This window comes from Sinohyriopsis cumingii, chromosome 5, assembly GCF_028554795.1.
Source record: "Sinohyriopsis cumingii isolate HCF-2022 chromosome 5, ASM2855479v2, whole genome shotgun sequence".
NCBI lineage: Eukaryota > Metazoa > Mollusca > Bivalvia > Unionida > Unionidae > Sinohyriopsis > Sinohyriopsis cumingii.
In genome coordinates, this window is record NC_142965.1 from 25461572 (window position 1) to 25488926 (window position 27355).

At 34.0% G+C, this 27355-nt stretch overlaps 1 protein-coding gene across 1 annotated transcript in view; it reads right to left on the reverse strand.

Moving 5' to 3' along the window:
• Positions 1 to 4285: 4285 nt before the first annotated feature.
• The window catches only part of LOC149798821 (calpain-5-like), a 96673-nt gene continuing 73603 nt past the window's right edge, over positions 4286 to 27355 (reverse strand). Inside the window, exons 11-13 of the mRNA XM_089957717.1 lie at positions 20407 to 20525; positions 19457 to 19596; positions 4286 to 15235 (exon numbers count right to left, since the gene is read on the reverse strand). Coding sequence (XP_089813843.1) covers positions 15053 to 15235; positions 19457 to 19596; positions 20407 to 20525 — 442 coding nt within the window. The 3' untranslated portion in view covers positions 4286 to 15052. The remainder of the gene's footprint in view (positions 15236 to 19456; positions 19597 to 20406; positions 20526 to 27355) is intronic.

Here is a 27355-nt window from a genome sequence, read left to right on the forward strand (position 1 = left end):
AAAGTCAGTGGGACAAATTAGCTCAGTCAGCCATGAACTCGTCAACATCAAATTGTATACAAAAAGTCAGTGGGACAAATTAGCTCAGTCAGCCATGAACTCGTCAACATCAAATTGTATACAAAAAGTCAGTGGGACAAATGAGCTCAGTCAGCCATGAACTCGTCAACATCAAATTGTATACAAAAAGTCAGTGGGACAAATGAGTTCAGTCAGCCATGAACTCGTCAACATCAAATTGTATACAAAAAGTCAGTGGGACAAATGAACTCAGTCAGCTATGGATTAGTCAACATCAAATTGTATACAAAACGTCAGTAGGACAAATGAGCTCAGTCAGCCATGAACTCATCAACATCAAATTGTATACAAAACGTCAGTAGGACAAATGAGCTCAGTCATCTATGGACTCATCAACATCAAATTGTATACAAAACATCAGTAGGACAAATGAACTCAGTCAGCCATGGACTCATCAACATCAAATTGTATACAAAACGTCAGTGGGACAAATGAGCTCAGTCAGCCATGGACTCATCAACATCAACTTATATACAAAATGTCAGTAGGACAAATGAGCTCAGTCAGCCATGGACTCATCAACATCAAAATTATATACAAAACATCAGTAGGACAAATGAGCTCAGTCATCTATGGACTCATCAACATCAAATTGTATACAAAACGTCAGTAGGACAAATGAACTCAGTCAGCCATGGACTCATCAACATCAAATTGTATACAAAATGTCAGTAGGACAAATGAGCTCAGTCATCTATGGACTCATCAACATCAAATTGTATACAAAACGTCAGTAGGACAAATGAACTCAGTCAGCCATGGACTCATCAACATCAAATTGTATACAAAATGTCAGTAGGACAAATGAGCTCAGTCATCTATGGACTCATCAACATCAAATTGTATACAAAACGTCGGTAGGACAAATGAGCTCAGTCAGCCATGGACTCATCAACATCAAATTGTATACAAAACGTCAGTAGGACAAATGAGCTCAGTCATCTATGGACTCATCAACATCAAATTGTATACAAAATGTCAGTAGGACAAATGAGCTCAGTCAGCCATGGATTCAGCAACATCAAATTGTATACAAAACGTCAGTAGGACAAATGAGCTCAGTCATCTATGGACTCATCAACATCAAATTGTATACAAAACGTCAGTAGGACAAATGAGCTCAGTCAGCCATGAACTCGTCAACATTAAATTGTATGCAAAATGTCAGTAGGACAAATGAGCTCAGTCAGCCATGGATTCAGCAACATCAGATTGTATGTATATACAAAAATCCAATAGTAATAATCAAGAGATTTATTGTCTGGTAGAGAAATTTGGTGGGTTTGACAAAGAATTGTTGCACCTCCGCTAAACAATGTAGAATAATGACAATGAAACTCAGACAAGGTCTCACGAATATCAAGCACCATTCCTAACATGATTGAAATCCGTTAATAATTAAAGTTATTGTGAAGAAATAAAAGTCGGTACATTCTGACAATCAATGGCTATAACTCCGCAAAATGCTGTCAAATGAACTCAGCTAACGCCTCGTCAATATGATAAAACTGCATACAAAATTTGGTTAAAATCCAGCACTCTAACTCTTGTAAGCAATACAAAATGCTGACAAACTCAGCCAAATACCCGATGGAAACTTGAAGCATAATAATAATTAGGTGCATGTACCCATTCTGGTCATTAAACACTGTACCACTTTTAGTCATTATACTATGTACTCGCTCTGGTCACTACACTATTTACCCGTTTTGGGTCATTATGCTGTAATAAGCCAAATGGATCTCGTTACCGAGCAAATTAAACCCTGGTGTGAATCCTGCTAGAAGTCGCTTGTTTTCCCCTTATTTTCAAGGACTTCTCGACAACAATAGTTTTCTAATGAAAATTGCAACTCGTCCAGACTATAAATAATTTTCCTCTAATCAACGCAGGACTACAAATATCACAACTCCACATTTACATCACAACTTCACAATTACGTGGTTTCTCCTTATTACATTTCCGCAACGTAGCGCCATTATTTTACGCCTTGTAAATATACAACTCAATAACAAAATACAGAAATATTTTCATATTCTACGCTAGGTCAGTCAAATCATGATTTTACGTCTCATTTCGCCTGTAACACTACACCATAGCAAAAATAAAAGGCGTTTCCAGATAATGCAACAGTCCCTTTTCACTTATTCCATTGTACAACTTAGTCCTCATCACAAATACTGTATATGGCACACAATTAGTCAACATAATTAGATTTAATAGGGAGTACTTGGCTAACGGCCCACTTATGCGGCTCTGGCATGAACTCACTATGAAATTAAACCGTGCCATCATTAAATCTCATCAACACTGCACTCTGTGAAGTTTGCCCTAGCAAATGGTTAATTATTCGGGCTAAGGACTATTTCCACCAACACTGACTTCCCATAATCAAACAATCACGAAAATCTAAAAAGTCCTTAAAATGGAGAGCAATATACAAATGGCGCATACTCTAGATTTATAACAATACTATGTACCGGTTGTGGTCAACACAATATGCACCAGTTTTGGTCATCACACTATATACCCGTTTTGGTCGTCACACTCTGTACCCGTTTTGGTCGTCACACTAAGCACCCATTTTGGTCGTCACACTCTGTACCCGTTTTGGTCGTCACACTAAGTACCCGTTTTGGTCATCACACTAAGTATCCGTTCTGGTCATTTCACTAAGTACTCATTTCGGTCATCACACTATGCACCCGTTTTGGTCATCACACTATACCCCTTTTGGTCGTCACACTCTGTACCTGTTTTGGTCGTCACACTAAGTACCCGTTCTGGTCATTTCACTATGTACCCGTTTTGGTCATCACACCAAGTACCCATTCTGGTCATCACACTAAGTACCCGTTCTGGTCATTTCACTAAGTACCCGTTCTGGTCATTTCACTATGTACCCGTTTTGGTAATCACACTAAGTACCCGTTTTGGTTATCACACTAAGTACCCGTTTTGGTCATCACACTACATATCCGTTTTGGTCGTCACACTCTGTACCCATTTTGTTCGTCACACTAAGTACCCATTTTGGTCGTCACACTAAGTACCCGTTTTGGTAATCACACTAAGTACCCGTTTTGGTCGTCACACTAAGTACCCGTTTTGGTCATCACACTAAGTACCCGTTCTGGTCATTTCACTATGTACCCGTTTTGGTCATCACACTAAGTACCCGTTTTCTCGTCATCACACTAAGTACCCGTTTTCTCGTCATCACACTAAATACCCGTTCTGGTCATTTCACTATGCACCCGTTTTGGTCATCATACTATGTACCTATTTTGATCATTACATTGTGAGCCCATTTTAGTAAATGCATGTATGACCTGATTTGTCAAGACACTATGTGCCTGTTATGATCACTACACTAGATGTTCTTTTTAGTGATCGTATTATGTGCCTGTTTTGATCACAACACTAGATGTTCTTTTTAGCGATCGCATTATGTGCCTGTTTTGATCACTACATTAGATGTTCTTTTTAGTGATCGCATTATGTGCCTGTTTCGTCATTACACCATGTGCATGCTTCATCAATTCGCGTACTCAAAATGGTAGAAATCTAATAATTAAGGGTGCCATTGCACAGAAATGAAAGTGGGATGATTGACAAGAAGGATTGATGGACAGGCCAAATGTAATTTCCCCATTTTTAATGAAAAAATAGAAGCACAAGATTTAGCTCTAGGAAATGTAATAGCTGCAAAATGTATTTACATCAGGAAACTGCAAAACTGAGTAGCCACAAATCAGCCCCTGGACCCATTTCTTATGATTATGTTGGTGGTTTCAATTGGCATCAATTACCGAGTTCAAAATCAAGTGATATCCAGCAATAGTGAAAACACAGCCACCGGAGAGATGTACATCTAGTAATGCATATCATGTTAAAATTGTATTATGCTGTTCATCCTTGGTGAAGATTACGTCTGAGCTAATTCAGCATAAAAAAATAATCTGAATGCATATTTTATTATAACATGATGAAACCTTGTTGGGTAAGCTTTGCATACAGCATACTAGGCAATGTACTTCAGTATTCTCTGCACACGAAATAGTAACTTGAACAGACAACAATCTTTTTCATTCACCAGTGATAGTTCTTTCTATCTTTCATTTACAAGTTTTAGAAACACAAGACCCTTGGTACAATACCTTATTGCAGTTTTACCAATATGTGAATAAATGTAACACAACACTGTTTTTACTGCGCTTTTATTACAGAATAATAACTAGTAGGCAAATATATCAGCATACATATCATATATATAAGAAACTGACAGCATTTTGATATCTCAAATATGCTCAGATTTTCTTCAGTTTTTAATCAAATTTCAAGTCAATGACATTCTGATGAAGACAATTTATAATAATGTCATGTTCTAACTTAAAATCAGACACCAAAATTTTGCTCCTGCAAAACCCTGAATTACTGAATGGCTCTGAGGACTTTAGCATCTCAACTACTGTCATTATTACAAAACATCAATAGGTCATGGATACAATCTCCATTAGTACTTTGATGCCATGGTCTTAAGACAAGAACAACACATCAGATCCCATATGTGAATTATACACATATATGATGGACATACAAAAGCGCTCACCGTTCCGGATCACTGCCATCTCACCTCTGTCTGCGTATGTTCGAGTCCAAGGCTCGGCTAGCGTGGGTACGTGGGAAAGCCTGCCAGTAGCTTCTCGTGGGTCGGTGGTTCTTTCCTGGGTTTTCCAGGGTTCTTCCTCCACCAGTTATACTGGCCGCCATATATGGCCTATCTTGTGCTGAAAAAATGGCGTTAAACCCTAGAACAACAACAACAACAACAAAAGAGCTGGTCTTGAAAAGCCATCTCCTTTTCAACAAAAATAATGGCCTCTCAAGACAGGTGGTCTTTCATAGCTGTGATTTTTAAAGACTGATTTTACTGCAGAAAATATAATCATGCTGACCAAAGATCAACTCTATCCAGCAAACCGTCATTCACTAGTAAATGTACATGCAACTTTTTTTCTCCAAATGGATGGGAGATAAAAGATTACTGGCCCTGAATTTACTGGTTCTATATATATATATATATATATATATATATATATATATATATATATATATATATATATATATATATATGAAATTTCTTATCCAAAATGGATCTTATATTTCCATTTATGAATAAATTTAATGATGAGGTATGAAGACAATTAGTAATCTCTTTGGTAATTCTTTCTAGACATTGAAATTTTAAGACTATCATAAATTTTAAGGAAAGACTGTATCGAATATGACTGCACATAGAATATGCAAAACATGTGGCCCAAGATGGCCTGACATCATTTACCTGGCTTACTTAACTTAACAGCTGACCATGTCACAAAGCATGCTTATGCAGTATTGTATGAACACAACCTATATACATAATCTCCCAAATTTTACAGGATGCTTATTTCAATTATTGTACCATATACTGATAAACAATATTATAGTCTCTTGATCATAATGATCCAAGCTCTATATGAGATAAGTTTTATAGAAACTGGATGAAAAATATAGCATAGAGAGGTAAGAAGCTCAACCAATCAGATTCAAGGTATCTAATTATTATAGCCTATTATTTGAAGCTTGATTTAAAAAAAAAAATATGGCTGTAAGAGTGGCAATAGGTTCAGCCAATCAGGTGCAAGATCACTTCCTTATGTGTGGAATCCTGTTCCCATTTGCTATTGTCCAAGAACCTGATGATAATATAAGCCTTATTCCAGTGGAGATAAGATCATCCAATCAAACAGAAAACCGCCTCATTAATATGCATGGATCTTGCTTTATATAAACATCAAAGAGCATGATACAAGCACAAAATCAGATAAAACATGACTTTCATAAACATCAAGAACTCAGTCAATCTGATAAAATATTATCTCAATAAAATGTATGGGGCTCAATCGTTATTAAACCCGTCCAAGATCTTGATGATATAAGTCCATATTTCAAGTATAAGCAACTTTTGTTACAAAACTTGGCTTCCCTAGGGATAACAAGCTCAATCAATTGGACGCAAGGTCACCTAATTACTGTGTGTGGATCTAAATTATTAATTAACCAATTTGATACCTTAATGATATAAGCATATATTCCATGTTTGATAAAACCAACCAGAAATTAGGCATCCATAAGGTTAACAAGCTCAATCAGATTCAAGGTCACCTAACTGTCATGTGTGGATCTCATCCATCCCAGGTTTTATTAAAATCAAATCTGAAATGAGACATATAGAAGTGTAACAAGACCAGTGAAACAGCTGCAAGATCGCCTTAAAAGTATGTATGGGCTTGCTCATTATCGAAATCATCACAGATCTTAATGATAAAAGCATATATTTCAAGTTTAATCAAAACTGGATTAGAAATATGACCTCCAGAGTGCTAGCAAGGTTAATCATTCAGTCGCAAGATCACCTGTTTAACATGCATGAATCCTACCCATCATAAAACTCTTCATGATGTAAACCCATATTCCATGTGTGTTTGAAATTTTATCAGAAATATGGTTCCCAGAGTGCTAATGCATCACAATGGATGATACTTGATGGATGCAGTGCCAAGCTAAACAAGGTCACAGGGTCTTATGTCCATGTGAACTAAATATGCCAGTCAATGCTTTCTCCAAGGAAATGGGGGAGTTACCTCCCTCTGCAAATGGTCAAGACCCATCTGGGAAATGCATGTAGAAACAAATGAGTCACCTCCAACAGCAAAAGGTAAAGAGTTATTTGGGGTAACAAAGCATTGTGCTTAAAAAGTGTTCCTCCAAACACGTCAGATATTTCATAAATGTGCAAAATATGCAAGGATTCTGTCTCATTTCATAGTAGATATAAATTTTAACTCAACATACCTAAATTCTGCTAATTACATGAAACATTATTTAAGACTGGTAAACCCCAAATGATCTCTGAAAGTTTTCTGTGCAAAAAGAGTAAGTTTAGTTGTATCAAAGCTGAAGTCGCTATCCATGAACAATGAGAAAATCTGATAAGCTTTGTACTGTTAATACACAGGTTAATGAGGTATCAAATACACACTTACAATCCATGCAGCCACTGATATAACTACATGTTTCTGTATAACATAACATCAAGTCTTCTTCAAATCTGAGCAAATTTGAGTATAAAGAACATATTTTCAAAAATTGCTTGAATAAGAAAAGGAAGCAGCAAACTGTTAAAAAAGACATGGTACATTTTCTAAAACAACCATGGTTAAAGGGAGATAAGCTAATGATGTGACTAAACACCCTTGGACCTATGGTACTAAACAGGAGTAAGCTTGAATCATTTAAATATATAATCCCAAAGGTATCTAAGTTTACGTCATTTATTTAACTGAAATTCAGTTCACAAATGGTTGAAAATCTGTCACTCATTTTGTGAAGTCATAATAACTTAAGTTTTTTCTTCTTTTCTGAACAAAAACTGCACCGTCATTGGCATAGCTTGAATCAAATGTGAAATCCTGTATTAATTACTGTATGGAAGAAAAGAAAGGAAAATCTAGATAGGAAGAAAATATTAACATATATTATTAAAAACATCTGCCTTTAAGTTGGTAAACATTATATCCAACATACATCCTTATACCTTCTGGACAAACAAATCAAGTCCAACTCCAAAGAACATAAACCCTGAACTGCCATTGCATATTACGCCTGCAGATCAGGGTCTATGTTGTTTATTCTATTGATTACTCCTGAAACAAACTGCAGAAGAATAGATCTGCCAGTACATAATGCAATGGCAGATCTGGGTCTGTGCAGTCTGCAGTTGGACTTGACTTTAAAGTGAATACAATTACAGAGAAATGTTCAAGTGTAGTAGTATGAATACATTTTAAAAGACAAAACGTATATTTTGGTTTACATTGATAATATACCTAACTGTGATAAAGAATTGTCTATCTGTCATCAATTCTGAGTCAGTACATAATTTGAATAACTACTTCTAAGTGTTTGAGTTATTTCATGCTACAAGAATAAATCCGACAACCAGCTACTACGTTAATGCACAAGTACATTTTACATGTCATCTGTTATGGACACAATTTAAAATAAAGCAAATGTGCACATTGAGAAAGGGTAAAAAAACTAAAAGGAATAATGCAGTGGCACAGCAACAATCCAAGTAACCCCTGCAACTGCAGGAGGCACAAGATTCTCATAAAACCTTTTTGCTGGGAGGGAACCCCAGGATTATGTTTTGTAAGGAAGCCAAAATTTCTTGCTACACCAAGCAGACTGAATGATGGACAGTGAACGACTTTTATGATGTTACAGAATCAAAATTATAGATGATTAAGACAATTAAATACAATATGATATTATACAAGGGATTAATGTATTGTAAAGAAATAATATTGCATAGAATATAAATTTGCAATTTGCAGATAATCTTTTGGAGTGTCAGTGCAAAGAAGAAAAAACCTGCATTAAAGAAAGGTTCTTTCTGTACCTACCATATAAATTCATGTTTATGTCAGATCCATAGCTGCTATCACATAAGGTGGCATCAGATCTGGGCCTATGCAGTTTACTGGGAATAATCAGTAGAATAACCAACATAGACCAAGATTTGCTGGCATGTAATGGTTTTACAATAGGAGTAAGATAAGCAGAACCTGCTACAGTGGTCCCCCTCTTTAATGGCACCTCCTGACCAACAGGCACCTGCTTTATAAGGCCTGAATTTCACTGCACTGATGTGATTCCGTTCAAAAGTAGCCCTCAAGGATGGTCACCCCTCTAATGCTGCCTGTGGCAGTCATATTAGTACAAAAGTTGACAAATTTACCCCTCATGAGTGGTCACATATTATGTTTATAGACAAAAATTTCACTACTGTAATATTTGTTAACTTCTAAACTCAACACATTGGCATTTGTTCCAACATGCCAATAACATAAATTCAACAAATACAAAGAGGTAAATAATCCAATTATCCTTACTAATGGGTTTACTCACTATAATTGGTACCAATAATTATTAAGATAGCAACTAACTGTTGAGAAGAAAAATATTCAGGTCAAGTCAGTGTGACATATGGTCACCAGATAAGAAATATACTTCGAAGGGTACCAGACTAAAAAAGAAAAAAGTCAATAATGTGAGAAGCTGCTTCATTTGTAATACTAAGCATCTTGTGTAATAACTACAATAACTTGATATTGCAGAATAAGATGTCGCAAAAATTTAAAAAATGTCATCATTCTAAGTTCAGGATTTAAAGTGAAAACAATTTGATAGTTCTTTTTTATCACCATTGAGAAATTTAATATCAGAATGATCTGAATAAGCAAGGTCAATATACATTCAAACTGCAATGAAAAAGAAATTGATACTGACAGACAGGGTTCATTACAGCTTGATGTTTGTGCCAAGATTTTACTGACAAAGTGATTTTGCGCCACGATTGATGATTATTCAAAACTATCTTAAATAACATTGAAATACACTATATCACATTCCTTGATAACTGTTTTGTGATTTTTAAAAGAACATATTAAATATTTAAATGCTAGAAGGGATGGCCTTATAAGAGTGGGACCACTGAATAAATATCTTCTCAAAAATGGAATATAAAATGAATTTAGAATAAGTTATGCGTGTCTTTCAATACGTGATGTGTCTTTGAATGTATTTACAGTATATCATATGACATCAAACAGATGAGGATGGGTGACATACAAATTCTGTCAACTGGTAGATACATTTCATGAACTGTACTAAAAATGCACAAGAGCAACTGTAAAAAGGTAAAAACACAACAAATGTACTGAAAATAGTAATTTGTAAAATGTAAAAAAAAAAGATGTAAATACTCAATATTCTTACAGCAAGATTCCCATCTACTGTAGCATAATGACATTTTTCAGATCAACTGAGTAATAAGAAAACTGATCCAGACTATTAATAAACAATTATTTTTCACAAAAGTCATGTACCTCACTCTTTAAGTTCTTTGCTAGTAAAGTGTCCAAACTTTCACTGTGATTGTATGCAGGTAGTTTACAATAATTTATATTTTAAAATAAAAATGCTTTTTGTAGGGTTCACAAATGCACCAACTTTTGAAATTAGAGGAAACATTTCCAATAAAATGATTTTTGTATCAGTTAGCCAAAACCTACTGGAGTTTTACCGAGTTTTGTTTAGCAATGTTTACATTCAGTGAATCACTAAATGATTTCGTACATGTAACACTAATATGTGCATGATGTTCAATTTCAGAAACACAGACAACTGGTGTGTGTGTGTGTGGGGGGGGCGATACAAAAGGACAGCAGTCCAGTATCACAAGGCAGAATTTGTTATAGCAAGAGGGCAACATGTGAAAGAAAACCAAGGAAAGCACATCATCGCAGGAACAGCATTCCTTGTTCGCCATTATACAAATAATAAAATATATTGCAAATGACTGTATCATTCATATATTTTATCTAGCTAGCTAGGACAAATGAATTAATTATCAACTATTTCATTTATGAAAATATACTTTCCAATTTTGCATAGAAACTTAATATCACTGTTTTAGATATAGATTTCCCTATAACTGTTTAACAGAGCTAGCTAAGTATTCTGCATAGTTGAGGGACACAACCATACTTTAACAATAATATCTGATCTTTAACCAAAGAAAAAATGAAGTTTTCTTCAATTTCTTTTTGATTCAAAAGAAAATGTCAAATTTCTGATGCAATGATTGATATAAGAGCTTTCAAGGCACTGAAGTGAAGGATGCATAAAATGACCCCATATTCTCAAGACTTTTTGAGCACAAAAAATATGCCCCAAACCCCAACAATTTACAGTAATAGTCGAATTATATCTTAGACATGGAAATTTTGCACATTTGTAAAAGTGGCAAGGCTTAGAAGGTTGTAATATTCTGCAAATATAATTTAAAATGTGAGTAATACGTCAAAATTTTTTAATTTTGTAATATCATTTAAAGCTCAAGATCTGTGCTCAAAGGTTTAAAGACTGGACCATACTTTATTACATATGCTTTATTACATATATGAACTCCTTGTACACATATATATTGTAACAACACACTGTGCAGTATAATTTCTGATATATTGTGACTATAGTGATCTTATGGTAGTGCCTTTATATTCTATTATTAATATTTACTAATGTCTAGTCCATTTGACAAATATGCACGGTGATGTGTATGTAACTCACATACCTTGTTTGTGTGATCTCAATGCCAAGCACACAAATGCATTCACATTTATTACAGAAAACTGTGAAAATATCGTATGGTAAATATTTCAAAACACTCAAATATAAGCATGAAATATTATTATTTACAGTAACTTGGTAATACTTTTAATAAGCTATAAGAAGTCCTGGCGTGCCAAATTATTATTAGGAACTAGGTAGTTCAACTCTACATGATATTATTCTACATTTATTTTCATGTGACAAATGTTCCTGTGCAAGGATGAACTTTCACAATATGGGATCAATATTTACAACTAAATACATACCTGTCAGCAGTAGCTGCCACATTTTGAGAAAGAACAGACAAATTCAAGACAATTATTCAAGATAATAACTGAAACATTCTAAAACTGAAAAGTAACTGCTGGGGTAGAAAAATGTTAAAATGTATAGTCGCCAACTAGACAAATAAATTGAAATATCTGGTTCTCTTGCAGATTACCTGGATGTCTGACTGAAATAGCATAATAGTGAATGATAACAATTAAACTAACAGTTATTTCTATACGTACAATAAAGATGACACATACATGAAAATAAAAATGCCAAAATTATCATGAATTATAAAAAAAAAACTAAAAATAAAATTAAGATAAAGATGTGAAAAAAGTGTATTAAAATGCACCAATAATATACAAGCAAAACACTTATATAACAGAAAGTCACATGGATAAAAAGGTGACCAATTTTAACAATAATAGGTAAAAAGTAAACAACTATTAAATAATGGAAAAGAAACAGTACTTCTTGAACCAGAAATCAAGGTCTTAACAAGCACCTGTCTATTAGAAATAACTGATTCTTTCTTGGCATAATTGTAAAAAAAAGAAAATATCACGACACAAGAATACATAGAATACATTCCCACTAAAACATATATGCATGTAGAATATTGAAAATCACACATAAATACCCATGTAAAGATTATTTATTAAATTCAGTGTATTTATTAGAATATTTAGTGAAAATTCTAACCATAAAAGTCATTTAAAAGTTAACTAGGAAAGCTAATCAACTCAAAATTTTTTTATCTCTTTAAAGGTAATTCATATTATTTAACTTTATAATGTTGAAAAAATATTCCTAAAACAATACAATTTTGCCCACAAATACCAGTGTTTAGTATTTTGATGTACTAATTTAAATAAATTCTTGACTTAAAACAACTTAGAACCAAGTTGACAGCTAACTGTCTCAGAGACACTACATTTATTACTGAGCTTACAGCTCTTACAGATATAAAATGTATCAGTTGCCAAACAGAAAAGAAATTCATCAATAAGCTGACAGCTGTCTTACAGACATGAAATGGATCAGCTGCCTTACAGAAATGAAATTTATCAATAAGCTTACAGCTGTCTTAAACTTGAAATTTATCACTGAGCTGAAGCTGCCTTACAGACATGAAATGTATCACTGAGCTGACAGCTGTCTTACAGACATGAAATTTATTACTGAGCTGACAGCTGTCTTTAAGACATGAAATTTATCACTGAGCATACAAAATATTGGGGATTTCTTTTTCAGTGGATCAGCAGTTTGTATTTTCTTTTATAAAAAACGAAAGGTGTTCATTATCCTCACTATGTAAACTAAACCCAATTTCATAAATTTCAATTGCATCTTGTTACCTTTACTTCCTGAATAATCCAATTTACATAGATGTCAGGGATGAATAATATCTGAATTAAATCTAAGAACACTAATTTCTACCTAACTGATCCTGTTTTGTTCTTGAACCTTCAGTTGAAGCCAATGGCATTCACAATGAAAGCTAGAGCACAATTCTAGAACATCAGATCAACAGTTCCTGAGCTGAGAGAAGTCGTAAATAAATAACAGAAAATGTTTATTTGATTTGCCAGTATATTACACACACCAAACTAAATATAGTGTGGACCCAAATCTGTCATTGTTGAACATAACAAATAGCTTCCAAATCTATGCAGTTCTTTATATTATTTCCAGCATAAAGTGTTTAACTTGATCTCTATGCAGTTTTAATATAGTTATACAGTCACTGTTCTAGATAAATAATGTATTTATGTATTTTACACAAGCCAAGTAAGTAAAATGCATAAAATATTTTTTTTAATGCATTCAAGTTAAACAATCAATATGAATTTACTGGATTGAGTTCCAAATGTTGCAGGCATGCCTGAAATGGCAGTCCTGGAACACTGTGAGATCATATAATCAAACAACATACCAGCCTTTCATCGTAGGCTTCTGCCCCATCAAATGTTAATTAATGCAAGTAATCTGAACCAGTTGACTGAATTCCTATACAGAGCTCTGTACAGTGTTAAGAAGCATTTTTCTGACTGTCTTTAAGTTCCTGATTCATGACATCCGGTTTTAATTAACATAACTTTTTCTTCTTGTCCTGTAGAATACTTTCTAACTTCATGCAAAAACCCAGAAAAATATAATCAATTTTACACACCAAAGCACAAGATTTATAACAGTATATGACAAAGTCTTTGGTTTGAGTTAGAAGACTATATATGGAATACTTAAGTTTACACTGATTCTGAAGATTTTCCAAAACAATTTTAAAAAGGATTATAATTTGCACTTAAATGGTTATACTTTATAAGCAGCAAACATCCCATAATTTCTAGTATTTCATGATAGTATCGCTCCTCTCAAATTTTTAATTTGGGATTGGAAAATATTTGTTTTTTATGAGAAGTAATTGTTTCTTATGAAAGCACACAAACTCTGGTGTCCAATAGGGTGTGTACTCTGGTACCAGAATGTACATGTAATCTGGTGCCCAAATACACAAGTACATTTGTGTCTGAATTGGGCATGTACTCTTATTGTGAAATGCAGATATACTCTGATGCCCAAAAGCAGATGTACTCTGATGCCCAAATGCAAATGGTGCTGATGTCCAAATGTTAAATTCACTCTATTCATGAATCTGCAATAGCAAATATTGTTACAGCAAAAACTGCAATTTCAAAATTCCAAGACAAACAGTAAAATGAAAAAACTATCCAGATATTTCAGCATGTTCAACTCAAAAGATCAAAATCACGATAAAATGTCAATTATTCCGACTTTTCTTTTTTTATGCAGTGTTCCTAACCTTTTTTCACTTTAAATTATTCATTCCAATTTTATCAGTATCTAAAAATACAATGCCTATACAAACATAAAATGAACAAAATTTACAAAAAGAAAAGAATTTGAGCCTCCATATGGTATCAGAATTCTTTCTGTTGTAAGAAAGCAATAATCATGCAAATGGTCAGATAATGAGAAAACACATTAGCAAAAATCTCAAACAGGATGTTGTAAGGGAGATAATTCTGTTGTAAACATGAACATAATGGAATCAGAGTAAAGATTCTATAAAATCACAGCTCGGATCTGAAAGTAAACAAAACATGTAAAGATAGAACATGTAATTTTTTAATCCATAAAAGTAAATGCTTAATTGCACAAAACACAAAAGGAGCAGTTTCTTACAAATTGCAACCCAATTCTTGTATTTGCTTGTGTACATTGGAATCATCCCTGGTGATGTCACACTTGTCACATTACTCAATATGTAGACTATATTAACAACATGACAGTAAAAAAAACCATAACAATATTTCATGTATAAAAATAAATAACATTTTACTGTGTGTCAGATCCGTCGACAATTCATCAAAAAGCTTCGATTATAACTCTCAACTCAGATTGCTAACAAGTTCTTTGTCTGAGTGATTTGCACTGTAAGTTTTCCTGGTCTCTGTTGACTTCCCTCCTTGCCACGGTCAACCAAATCTACCTGCTGTATCGAGTTTACAAAATCATCAGAACTGGTGAACAGGTGCTTTCCCATGTACTTATCTCGTAGGACGTTATTATTCCAGATCTGTGAAAACAAAGTGTACATAAATATTTGATTTCACCTCTGATTTACATAAGAAATGGTAATTTTCTATAATTTTTCTTTTATACTGCATTTAAAGATCTGAGATGAAATTTTAAAAAATTAAGTTTTTTATGTAACTTACAGTTCGGCCATATGGCTTTAAAGAACTTGATGCCTTATGCCCATTAATCTAAACAAGATTGTAATTAACACCTGTATAGAGCTTTTAGATATCTCCAGTAGGTCAATGTAAATATTAATTATCAAGCAGAAAATAAACTGAGACAATGGTTTTCTTGGACAATATAATGCTGGTCACTTTCTGACAAAAGTTATACAAATGAACATCAAACAAACCTTAAACCAAGGTAGTTAGGAATAAAAAAAGGGCCATAGTGACCTATTACTGAAATGCTCATCAACATGAATCCCCTAACCAAGTTTCAAAACTCTAGATAGGTCAGTATGTACACAGAATGTCAAGAAAATGTAGTCTTCAGCCAAAATTCAAAAACTTAAACATAAACCACCAAAATGTTAACGTAAGGCACAATCACCTTTTTTGTACAGATGCAGTACAAAGAGATGTATACACTTAACTACCTTATAGATCCATGCAATATCAGTAAAAACACATAATTTCACACAAGTCAGTGGTGAAATATGGGTTACAGTGACATACTTTTGAGATAAAAGATGTAGTTCTCATCCCTCCCATGTTTAATGATGTTAAGTGTAACAGAATGTATCCTGGAGGTAAAAAGACCTAAGTGGACATGAGGTAAATGCAAAAAACTAAACAGAAACTCACATTACCTTTTTCTTTTTCAGGTGTGGTACAAAGAGACATCAATCATATAATTTGATGATTCTTGCACGAACAGTGTCTTGAGACTGAAGCCATGTCAACAAAGCATAAAGTATGAGTCACTGTGACCTAATTTTATGAAAACAGCATAATACTAATCAAAATGAATCCCCTCAATGTTTCCTGATTCCAGGCAGAATAGTATGCATACAAAAGATAAACTTGAGAAATCTGGGGCAATTTGCTGTACTCATCCATCCTATATCTCACCATGATTGATTTTTCAACATGAATATGACCATATTATTGTTTTGCAGTGACAAATAACTGCAAGATTAGTTGCATTTACAAAACTCTGTCATACACTGCATCCAGCTGCAAAAAGATATAACATGTACATTGTAAGATATCCATAATGTGTATCAAATTGTGCAGCAATCCAAAAACAATGCAAGACTAGCTGCACTAATTAGATTTTGTCAACACTGCAATAACTTACAAAACAAGATGGACAATAACTTTCATAACAAGAGGCCCACATGCGACAGACATTGCTCACATTACTTACATAACTCAACAGCTGACTATTTCACTAATCTGGCTTAAGTATTATCGCACAAATAACAACCTATGTAAACTATCTCCTAAATTTTATATCATCTTGATTTTTACCTGTTACTATATCCTGATAAAAATTTGTTTTCAAGATAAGGGCATAATTAATATGAAGTTGTTTGCTCAAAATTAAATCATCCAAAACATTGATGATATAATCTCATTACCAAGTTTTATAGAAACCCTGTGAGAAATATAGATGCAAGATATCTCATTAATACAGCCAACATATAAAGTTTGATCAAAATCAGATACAAATAAACAGCTTCAATATTTTCAACAAGCAGTCAATCAGATACCAGATCAACTCAAATATTTGCATAGATCCTGTTTACCTTCAATATTGTTGAAGATCTTGATGATATAAGGCCTTATTCCATGTTTTTTTTTTATGAAACTCAAATGAGAATGTAGAGTATCTACATCCGTTCAGCTGCATTGTAACATCATTATTACATATAGACATTATTGAAATTATCTAAGATCTTGATAATAAAAGCCCATATTTCAAGTTTGATCAAATTCTGATCAGAAATGTGGTTCCTGAGTGGTAACAAGCTCAGTCAATCAGAAGCAATACTGCCTCATTAGAATGTGTTAATCTCACCCCTTCTCAAACGTATCCAATATCTTAATGATATAAGCCTATATTCCAAGTTTGATCAAAATTTTATAAGAACTATGGCTTGAGAGTGGCAACACAGTTTACCAGTCAGATACAGGATCACTTAATATGCATGATTCTCGCTCATTATTGAACTTTCAATTTTTTTTTTATAAATACCTTATTCCAAGTCTGATTGATACAGTATTCAAGATATGGACTCCAGAGTAGGATAACAAGCAGTTGCTGAAGGACTAATGCACCACACACGATTCATAAAGCACAATACCTGCTTTCGGGTTGTTTTTTTGTTGTTTTAATAGCATTTCTAACACATTATTGGCAATATCATATTAAGGAAATTTAAGCTAAGTGTCTATCTCTGGGTAACAGACCCATGCTGGCATGAGCAGGTATCAAATCTGTAACCCTTGGATTCTGAGTCTAATGCTGAACCAAATGGGTTATCATGGTTCCATGAACAATTCACAATGAACATGGGAACATACCATAAGCTCACATGGCTTTACAAACTGGTGAGCTAAAATTTAAAAGATGAAAGTGACTTGTTGTCATGTGCATCTTCAGGTGATGACCATCCAAAACTGCCAGAATAATTGCTCAGTGAAGTTTGTGTTATACACAACATTAAGCTAATACACAGAAGGTAATTCTAATAAAAATTGTTGGACAAAGTTGTTTGTTGACATGTTCATCTTCAGTGATGAGCATCATATTTACCAAGTTTTATGGAAGTCCATCATAAACTTCATGAACAGTTGCATTATGAAGACTGTACTATGCACCGCATTATGATACAACACTAAAAGGGCAAAAACTCTAATAAAAACTGTTAAAGCTAAGTGATTTGTTACATGGTTATATTAGGTGACAAACACAATATGTAACAATTTTCATGGCAATCCATCCAAACTGCAAATAAGATTTTGTCATATAGTGCATTAAGCTACAAGACATAAAGGTCAATAAATCGAATAACAATTCTGGGTAAGCAAAGAGATTTGTTGATGTATGCATCTACAGGTCCATACATTTTTATTAACTTAAGTTTCATAGCAATCCATCAGATACTGCAAGACTAGTGCTAACAAGATAGTGGCATACACTTCATTAAATTACAATACAAAATGGGCAATAACTCTAAGAAAATTTGACGGAAAAAAGTGATCTGTTAACGTGTTCATTCCCAGTGAAAAATTAAGTTTCACAGCAGTCTGTAAAAAGCTATGGGGCAAGTTGCACTAATAAAACAAAATTCAATAAATCTAGCAAAACTTGTGGGTATGCAGAATGACCTACATTTTACCAATGTCATGGCAATCCATCAAAGACTGCAGGACATATTACACTAATTAAAGTAAATAAATCTAGCAAGAACTGTGGGCCAGCAAGGTGACTTGTTGATTTGTGCATCATCAGATCATGACCATAAATTTTTACCAAACTGTTTGCAATCCATCAAAATCTGCAGGACAAATTGTTCTAACTAGATTTGTGACATACCCTGCATTCAGCAAAAAGGGAAGTAACTCTAACAAAAATCTTAGAAGCAAAACATGATTTGCTGATTTGCACAACTTCAGGTTATGACCATAAAATTTACCAACTTTCATGGCAATCCATCAGAAACTTTATAACTAGTTGTAGTCACAGGACTGTAAAATGGACAACAAATTTTAACAAAAGTAGCAGCAGCAAAGTGATTGTGCAACCTGCATACAAGCCATGACTGTAATATTTAAGAAGTTTCATAACTATTCATCAAAAACTGTGGGTCTCTTTGTGTTAACAAGTACTGCACAGATAGACTGAAACACAAACAATATGACCTCAAATTAAATGCAAGTATTCAACACAAGTCCAAAAAGTGTGAAATGTAGGTTACACTGACCTTTTTCTTGCAAGGCTGTAGTACCCACAGCAATGCCCAGAATCACCTAATTCAATGATTCTGGCATGAACAATGCTCGAGATTGAACCCAAATAAATACAATTTGAAATATGGGTCTCAGAGACCTGATGATGCTTCAGTAATTTTGTGAGAGTCTTTTTTTAAACTTGTGGACCAAATATTCTGAATTCCATTAGCAAATTCAATCAATCTGTGCTTTTTTTAACAAACAACTTTATATCAAACAGTGATGCTGCATTTTGTAAAACACAGGCTTTATACCTGGACTTTAACTGGTTTCTTCAGAGGATTTTTACGGTAGAATACAGCACTGCAATTCCATTCAGGGTTGATTGTGTCCTTCACTGTTGGAGTCCTGACTTTTTCACCCTCACAGGAAATGATGCAATAGGGGTCAGCTCCTAAAGAAGTTCAAAGAATAATTTTCACTTTAAAATAATCTCAGAGAAATCTTGATTACACTGGTTAGCAGCCCTGACATTACTTGAATCCCTTCAATCACCAACTACTATAAGACTTATTTAAAGATATGTGCTATTTCCTTTGGAAGGCAATAAGCTAACAGTGAGAGAACTCCATTAAATTAGGACTTAAGTAAATGACCCGACCCTTTTTTCTATTTTTGATTTATACCTTGTAACACTGTTTTGTGGGCTGGCTTGGGAATTTTTTCTCAGAGAGAATTTCATTTAAGACCCTTGAATTTCAAAATTACTAAACTTTTAATACAGACAGACCTACCTTCAACACTTAAGAAAAGCAAAAGAAAAACACAGATAGACCTACCTTTCAACATTTAAGAAAAGCATCATAAAACCACAGACAGACCTACCTTCAACACTTAAGAAAAGCATCAGAAAAACAGACGGACCTACCTAACCACTTAAGAAAAGCATCAGAAAAACACAGACAGACCTATCTTAATTACTTCTGAAAAGCATCTGAAAAACACCGCAATAGTATCTGGTAGTATATAAAAATAGAAACATTTATTACTATAAATTGATCAGCACCATCTTGTGGGACACAAAACACTAAATTCACATTTTGAGCTCAAATACCCAGATCTGATATCCAATGGTCAACTGATCGAAAAAGGATGAATGTAATAGTGTATGAAAACTATGAGCCATCTGGACTGATTATTAGGTTTTTAAAAAAAAATCTGTAAATTTATAATGTTTAAAAAAAAATTATTTTTAAAGTTATACCTGTTCGGTCCTGTTTTTCCAACCCTTCTGCTTTGAGAACCTTTACCTGGATCACTGCAACTGGTTTTTTGGCACAGCAGTTCCAGAAACTTCTCTCTGGCTTCTCAAGAATCAGCTCCCTAAACAAATATTTGTACTGTCATCAGATATGATTATTGCCCTGAATATCATCAGACAATATTATTGCCCTGAATGTTATTAGACATGATTATTGCCCTTAATATCATCAGACATGATTAATGCCCTGAATATCATCAGATATGATTACTGCCCTTAATATCATCAGGCATGATTATTGCCCTTAATATCATCAGATATGAATAATGCCCTGAATATCATCAAATACGATTATTGCCCTGAATATCAAACATGATTATTGCCCTGAATATCATCACATTACTGCCCCAAATGTCATCAAACATGATTATTGCCTATAATATCATCAGACATGATTAATGCCCTGTATATCATCAGATATGATTACTGACCTGAATATCAAACATGATTATTGCCCTGAATGTCATCAGACATGAATATTGCCCTGAATATCATCAGATATAATTATTGCACTGAATATCATATATGATTATTGCCCTGACTATCATTAGACATGGTTATTGCCCTTAATATCATCAGATATGATTATTGCCCTGAATATCATCAGATATGATTATTGCCCTGAATATCAACAGATATGATTACTGACCTGAATATCATTATACATGATTATTGCCATTTAATATCATCAGACATGATTAATGCCCTGAATATCTGACAAGATTATTGACCTGAATATCAACAGATGTAAGTATTGCCCTGAATATCATCAGATATGATTACTGCCCTTAATATCATCAGACATGATTAATGCCCTGAATATCAGATATGATTACTAACCTGACTATCAAACATGATTATTGACCTGAATATCATTAGACATGATTATTGACCTGAATATCATCACATTATTGCCCTGAATGTCATCAGACATGATTATTGCTCTATCAACAGATATAATTATTGCCATGAATATCATCAGATATGATTATTGCCCTGACTATCATTAGACATGATTATTGCACTCAATATCATCGGATATGATTATTGCCCTGAATATCAACATATATGATTATTGCCCTTAATATCATTAGACATGATTATTGCCCTTAATATCATCAGACATGATTAATGCCCTGAATATCAAACATGATTATTAACCTGAATATCAACAGATATAATTATTGCCCTGAGTATCATCAGATATGATTATTGCCCTGAATATCAGCAGATATGATTACTGCCCTGAATATCATTAGACATGATTATTGCCCATAAAATCATCAGACATGATTAATGCCCTGAATATCATCAGATATGATTATTGCCCTGAATATCATTAGACATGATTATTGCCCTTAATATCATCAGACATGATTAATGCCCTGAATATCATCAGATATGATTATTGCCCTGAATATCAAACATGATTATTTCCCTGAATATCAAGATATGATTATTAACCTGAATATCATTAGACGTGATTATTGCCCTGAATATCATCACATTATTGCCCTGAATGTCATCAGACATGATTATTGCCCTGAATGTCATCAGACATGATTATTGCCCTGAATATCATCAGACATGATTATTGCCCTGAATATCAACATATATGATTACTGCCCTGAATATCAGCAGACTTGGCTATCAACGTTGATATATCAGCCATGGTTTCTCCTCTAGATATATTAGACATGGCTATTGTCCTCAATATACCAAAACAAAGTTAATCCCCTCAATAGCATCTGGAATGGTACTGACCTCAATATCATTTGACATAGTTATTGCCCTCCATTATCATTAGACATGGTATTGACTCTCAATATCATCTGACATTGTTATTGCCCTCAATATCATAAGATGTGGTCACTGGCCTCAATATCATTAATGATCCTCAATATAATCAGACATGGTCACTACAATCAATATTATTAGATATGGTACTGACCCACAACATCAGACATGGTATTGACCCTCAATATCATCAGAAATGATAATGTCCCTCAATATCTGACATGGTCACTGCCCATAATATCATTAGACATGATACTAGCCCTCATTGTTGTCAGACATGGTCACTGCCCTTGATATCATTAGACACAATCCTGACCTTCGTTGTTGTCAGACACGGCATCGGCCCTCAATATCATCAGATACAATATTTAACCTCACTGTTGTCAGACAAAATATTGGCCCTCAGTATCATTAGACATGATACTGACCCTCATTACTGTCAGACATGGTCATTTCCATGGATATCATTAGACATGATACTGACCCTAATTACTGTCAGACATGGTCATTTCCCTGGATATCATTAGACATGATATTGACCCTAATTACTGTCAGACATGGTCATTTCCCTGGATATCATTAGACATGATATTGACCCTAATTACTGTCAGACATGGTCATTTCCCTGGATATCATTAGACATGATATTGACCCTAATTACTGTCAGACATGGTCATTTCCATGGATATCATTAGACATGATACTGACCCTAATTACTGTCAGACATGGTCATTTCCCTGGATATCATTAGACATGATATTGACCCTAATTACTGTCAGACATGGTCATTTCCCTGGATATCATTAGACATGATATTGACCCTCATTGTCAGACATGGCCATTACCCTCAATATCATTAGACATGATACAGACCTTCAGTATCATTAAACATGATAATGACCCTCACTATCTGACATGGTCATTGCCTTTAATACTAGACATGGTACTAACCCTAAATATCCCTACTGATGGTACTGACATAAATAAATATGTAAAGGATAATAATATCTGCACAGAGATTCTTTTTGTTGTTTAATAAATAACAAGTGCATAAAATAAGTGAACACATGAGTGAACACTGTGAGGGAGTATCACCGAGTCCCTTGATTACAAACAAGAGTCAATTAAACGTAATACTCTATATACTAATATATTATTTTATTTATTGTATGACATGGGAAACATTAATCTGCACTTAAATCTTTATCTGTCCAGAAAACAGAATTGTAATGTAAACTGCTTCCGTGCATGGTGAACAATTACAATGCATACATTGTAAACATTAATAAGTGTCCTGTCTAATTTCCAGGAACCCAATATAAGGCACTTTCTTTATTTTAACTGACAAGTGCTAAAACCATCTATTGTGTGATAACAAGATTTCCAAACTGGATGCAGTGGTGGTATACTGTCAAATCAGCACCATTTTCATTTATGATGAACTAGACATAATTATATGTCTTTAGGTGTAAACCCCATTTTAATATTCCATCCAGTCATCGGAAGTAACACAATTTACAAGACAGTCACTATAGTAATTATACTGGATGTTAGATCAGCAACAATTTTATTTAGAACCAATAAAGTCTTGTGGTGAAAACCCAAGGTTTTTCTTTAGTAGTGATAACAAAAGTTTTAATGATGGCTGCCATATTTTAGATCAGTAACATTATCATTTAAGACCACCTAGGCACCATAAGAAGTCTTCTGGTAAAATCCTCATGCTGATATGACCATCCATCTAGAAGGAGTAATGATAACATGGTTTTCTAGATGGCTACCATGGTAGCCATATTTGAGGTCCGATTAAAACATTTTCATTTAGGACCAAATAGATACCATATGAAGTCTAATTTCCAGGAACCCAATATAAGGCACTTTCTTTATTTTAACTGATACCATATAGATAGATACCATAAATAGATACCATATGAAGTCTTTTGGTGAAGACCAGTATGTGATGATACTGGATGTCAGATTGGCAGCATGTGATAATACTGGATGTCAGATTGGCAGCATGTGATAATATCTGGATGTCAGTATGGCAGCATGTGATGATATTGGATGTCAGTATGGCAACATGTGGCGATATTGGATGTCAGATTGGCAGCATGTGATGATACTGGATGTCAGATTGGCAGCATGTGACGATACTGGATGTCAGATTGACAGCATGTGATGATATTGGATGTCAGATTGGCAGCATGTGATGATATTGGATGTCAGATTGGCAGCATGTGACGATATTGGATGTCAGATTGACAGCATTTTCCTTCATGACCAATCATACATTGTAAAAAGCCTTTTCATGAAAAGTGAAAACCCCGTGCTGATATGACCATCCATTCAAGTGGAGTAGCAATAACAACATTTTCATGATGATAATGGTTGTTGCCATACTGAATTTCCCTACAGCACAATTTTTATGTACAACGAGTTAAATCTTGGGATGAATGTTATGTGTGTAAAGTTTCATTAGTTTTGGAGAAATAATCATCAAATGAACTTGTGCTAAGACAAATGAATAATGGGTGATGGATAGCAGGTCATCCCAAAAGCTCTTCTGGTCTACCAGTAAAGCTAAATATTAAAAAACAAGCAAGATCTAATAGATGAAATATCAGGCAAACCCAATATGGAGCCAGAATTTTGATGTATGTAAAACAGCTCCATCTTCAAGTATTTTCTTACAGAATATGCGTTATTGGACAGCAGTCATGTGATTGATAATTCGCTATGGGATGATTTAATGCAATTCATTGAGCGAATTATCCTTAATCTGCTATACTATCAGCTGTCACCGACTTTAAACTGAAACCCAGCAGTAACTAAACAAATCCTTCTTAACAATTTAGTTGTCTAATTAGTTGTTCAATTTGTTGTTTTAATTACAATGAACAGCCATACAAAAATATACAGTATTTGGTAATTGATAGTGCCAACACAGATATAAAAGCTTTGGTATAGCATATGTGCACTCATGCCCACCCCTCTTACTAATTTTGCAGGGCAGATGTTGCAATATTTTCCTTACCTATATACACATACGATAATGAACATCATACCCAGGGTGTACATGAGGCAAGATTTAGGGGACATACGACTGAAAGCTGCTGGAAACTTGAGTTTATTATCTGATGGTCAAAGTGCATCACTACCTACATGTTTATTAGTGATAGGATATAAATGATTTTGAAAAGTTAGGGTGCAAAACATAAACTTTCTTGACATCAGTACAACAAACTGCAGGATATGTGTCAAATCTATATGTGACAAATCTAACTCACAAATATAATACATTTCTGTTGCCATTCTGACCTTACATATTTTGCAAGCTACCTTCACTTGCTTTAGTCATTATCAAAACGTTTATTTAGATGTTTTTCATCATCATAAATCTTTAGATAAGTTCAAACAAGCTGCACTAATTTGACAGGGTCTTCCAGGAACTTTATTTTTGTCCGTAAAAAAGAGTATGTTCCATCTGCAGACAAAAATTGCCAGCGATGACAACAACACTGATGGAGAAGTGACTTCTGTGTCTTGCTTCCCACTAAATATGTTAAAAAAGCAATGAAAACTGTGACAATGGCAAGAAAATCGTCTCTTCATCCAATTATCACATAAAACACACATACCAAATTTCATTTGTCTACATTAATTTCAAAGAGTTTATCTACCCAAATTTCATTTGTTTTGAAGTGTTTATCTACCCAAACTTGTGCAAATTTTTATCCTTACAATTTTAGAACTTATCTCTAAATCAGCAACATATAACCAATATTGTGCTGATGTGCCCTAAAATACATAGAAAATCCAGATTTTCTACATCCCATAGTCTTAGCTTAAGCATGCTAACAAGATCTTTAAAGTTCAACATTTGGGGTAAACACCGGGAAAAAAAATAATGGAACAGCCTGAAAATCGATTCAAATTGCTTTAAACATAACACAACTTATACTTAATCACAGTGACAGGGTTTATGTACAAAAGTCCCAAGAGCAAAAATTACATAATACACCCTGAAAGAAGTGGAAGTGTAGTTTAAAAGAGCATTGACTCGATTACTCCCATCATAATTCATTCTCTTAGCAGCGTTTACAATTTAATACTCAGAGTACAACACTTTCTCTTACAAGCATTTACGATCTAATATTCCTATTGTTTTAGCATTGTTTACAGGCATCATAAAGTTTTCTTTTTACTCTGCCTTGCCACAAGATGAAGTTCAAGCAAGCCAGACAGTCCAAGCCCATTTCAAATCAGATCACTTTACAGGTCAAGTTATCACTGTTTCTCCAGTAGATTTCAGAGTCGCATATTGGACCAAAAGTGTTGCAACTGCCTTCAAACCTTCATTCTGAACTGCAGTTATTTGCTTTCAAAGGAAAAGTAAACACACAAAAATACACAAAACACTGATTCATAAAACACACAAATACACGAGATTGATTCATTAAACACACACAGACACTTATACGAGACTAGGATTCATGAAACACACTAATAAACAAGATTCAATAATCACACACGAGACAGATTCATTAAATAAACACACTTACAAGAGACTATAATTCATTAAACACACAAACATGAGATTGATTCATTCGTACATATACATACATGATACTGATATATTAGACAAATACATGAGACTGTGTCATATAACACACACACACACACACACGAGACTGATTCATTAAACACACACTCATACATGAGACTGATTCATTAAACACACACATACATGGGACTGAGTCAAAACACACAAACATACATGAGACTGATTCATTAAAAACATGTAAGTAGTAAGGTGGGGCGATATAGCGTCAATGGGAATTAGCATTAAAAACACCCTTGGGTCGCTTTAGCGTCAAGGGAAATTTAACATGGAGAAAAATCGTGGGTCGCTTTAGCGTCAAGGGAAATTAACATGGGAAAAAATCGTGGGTCGGTTTAGCGTCAAGGGAAATTAACATGGGGAAAAAATCGTGGGTCGGTTTAGCGTCAAGGGAAATTAACATGGGAAAAAAAAATCGTGGGTCGGTTTAGCATCAAGGGAAATTGAACATGGGATTTTTTTTTAAAAAATTTT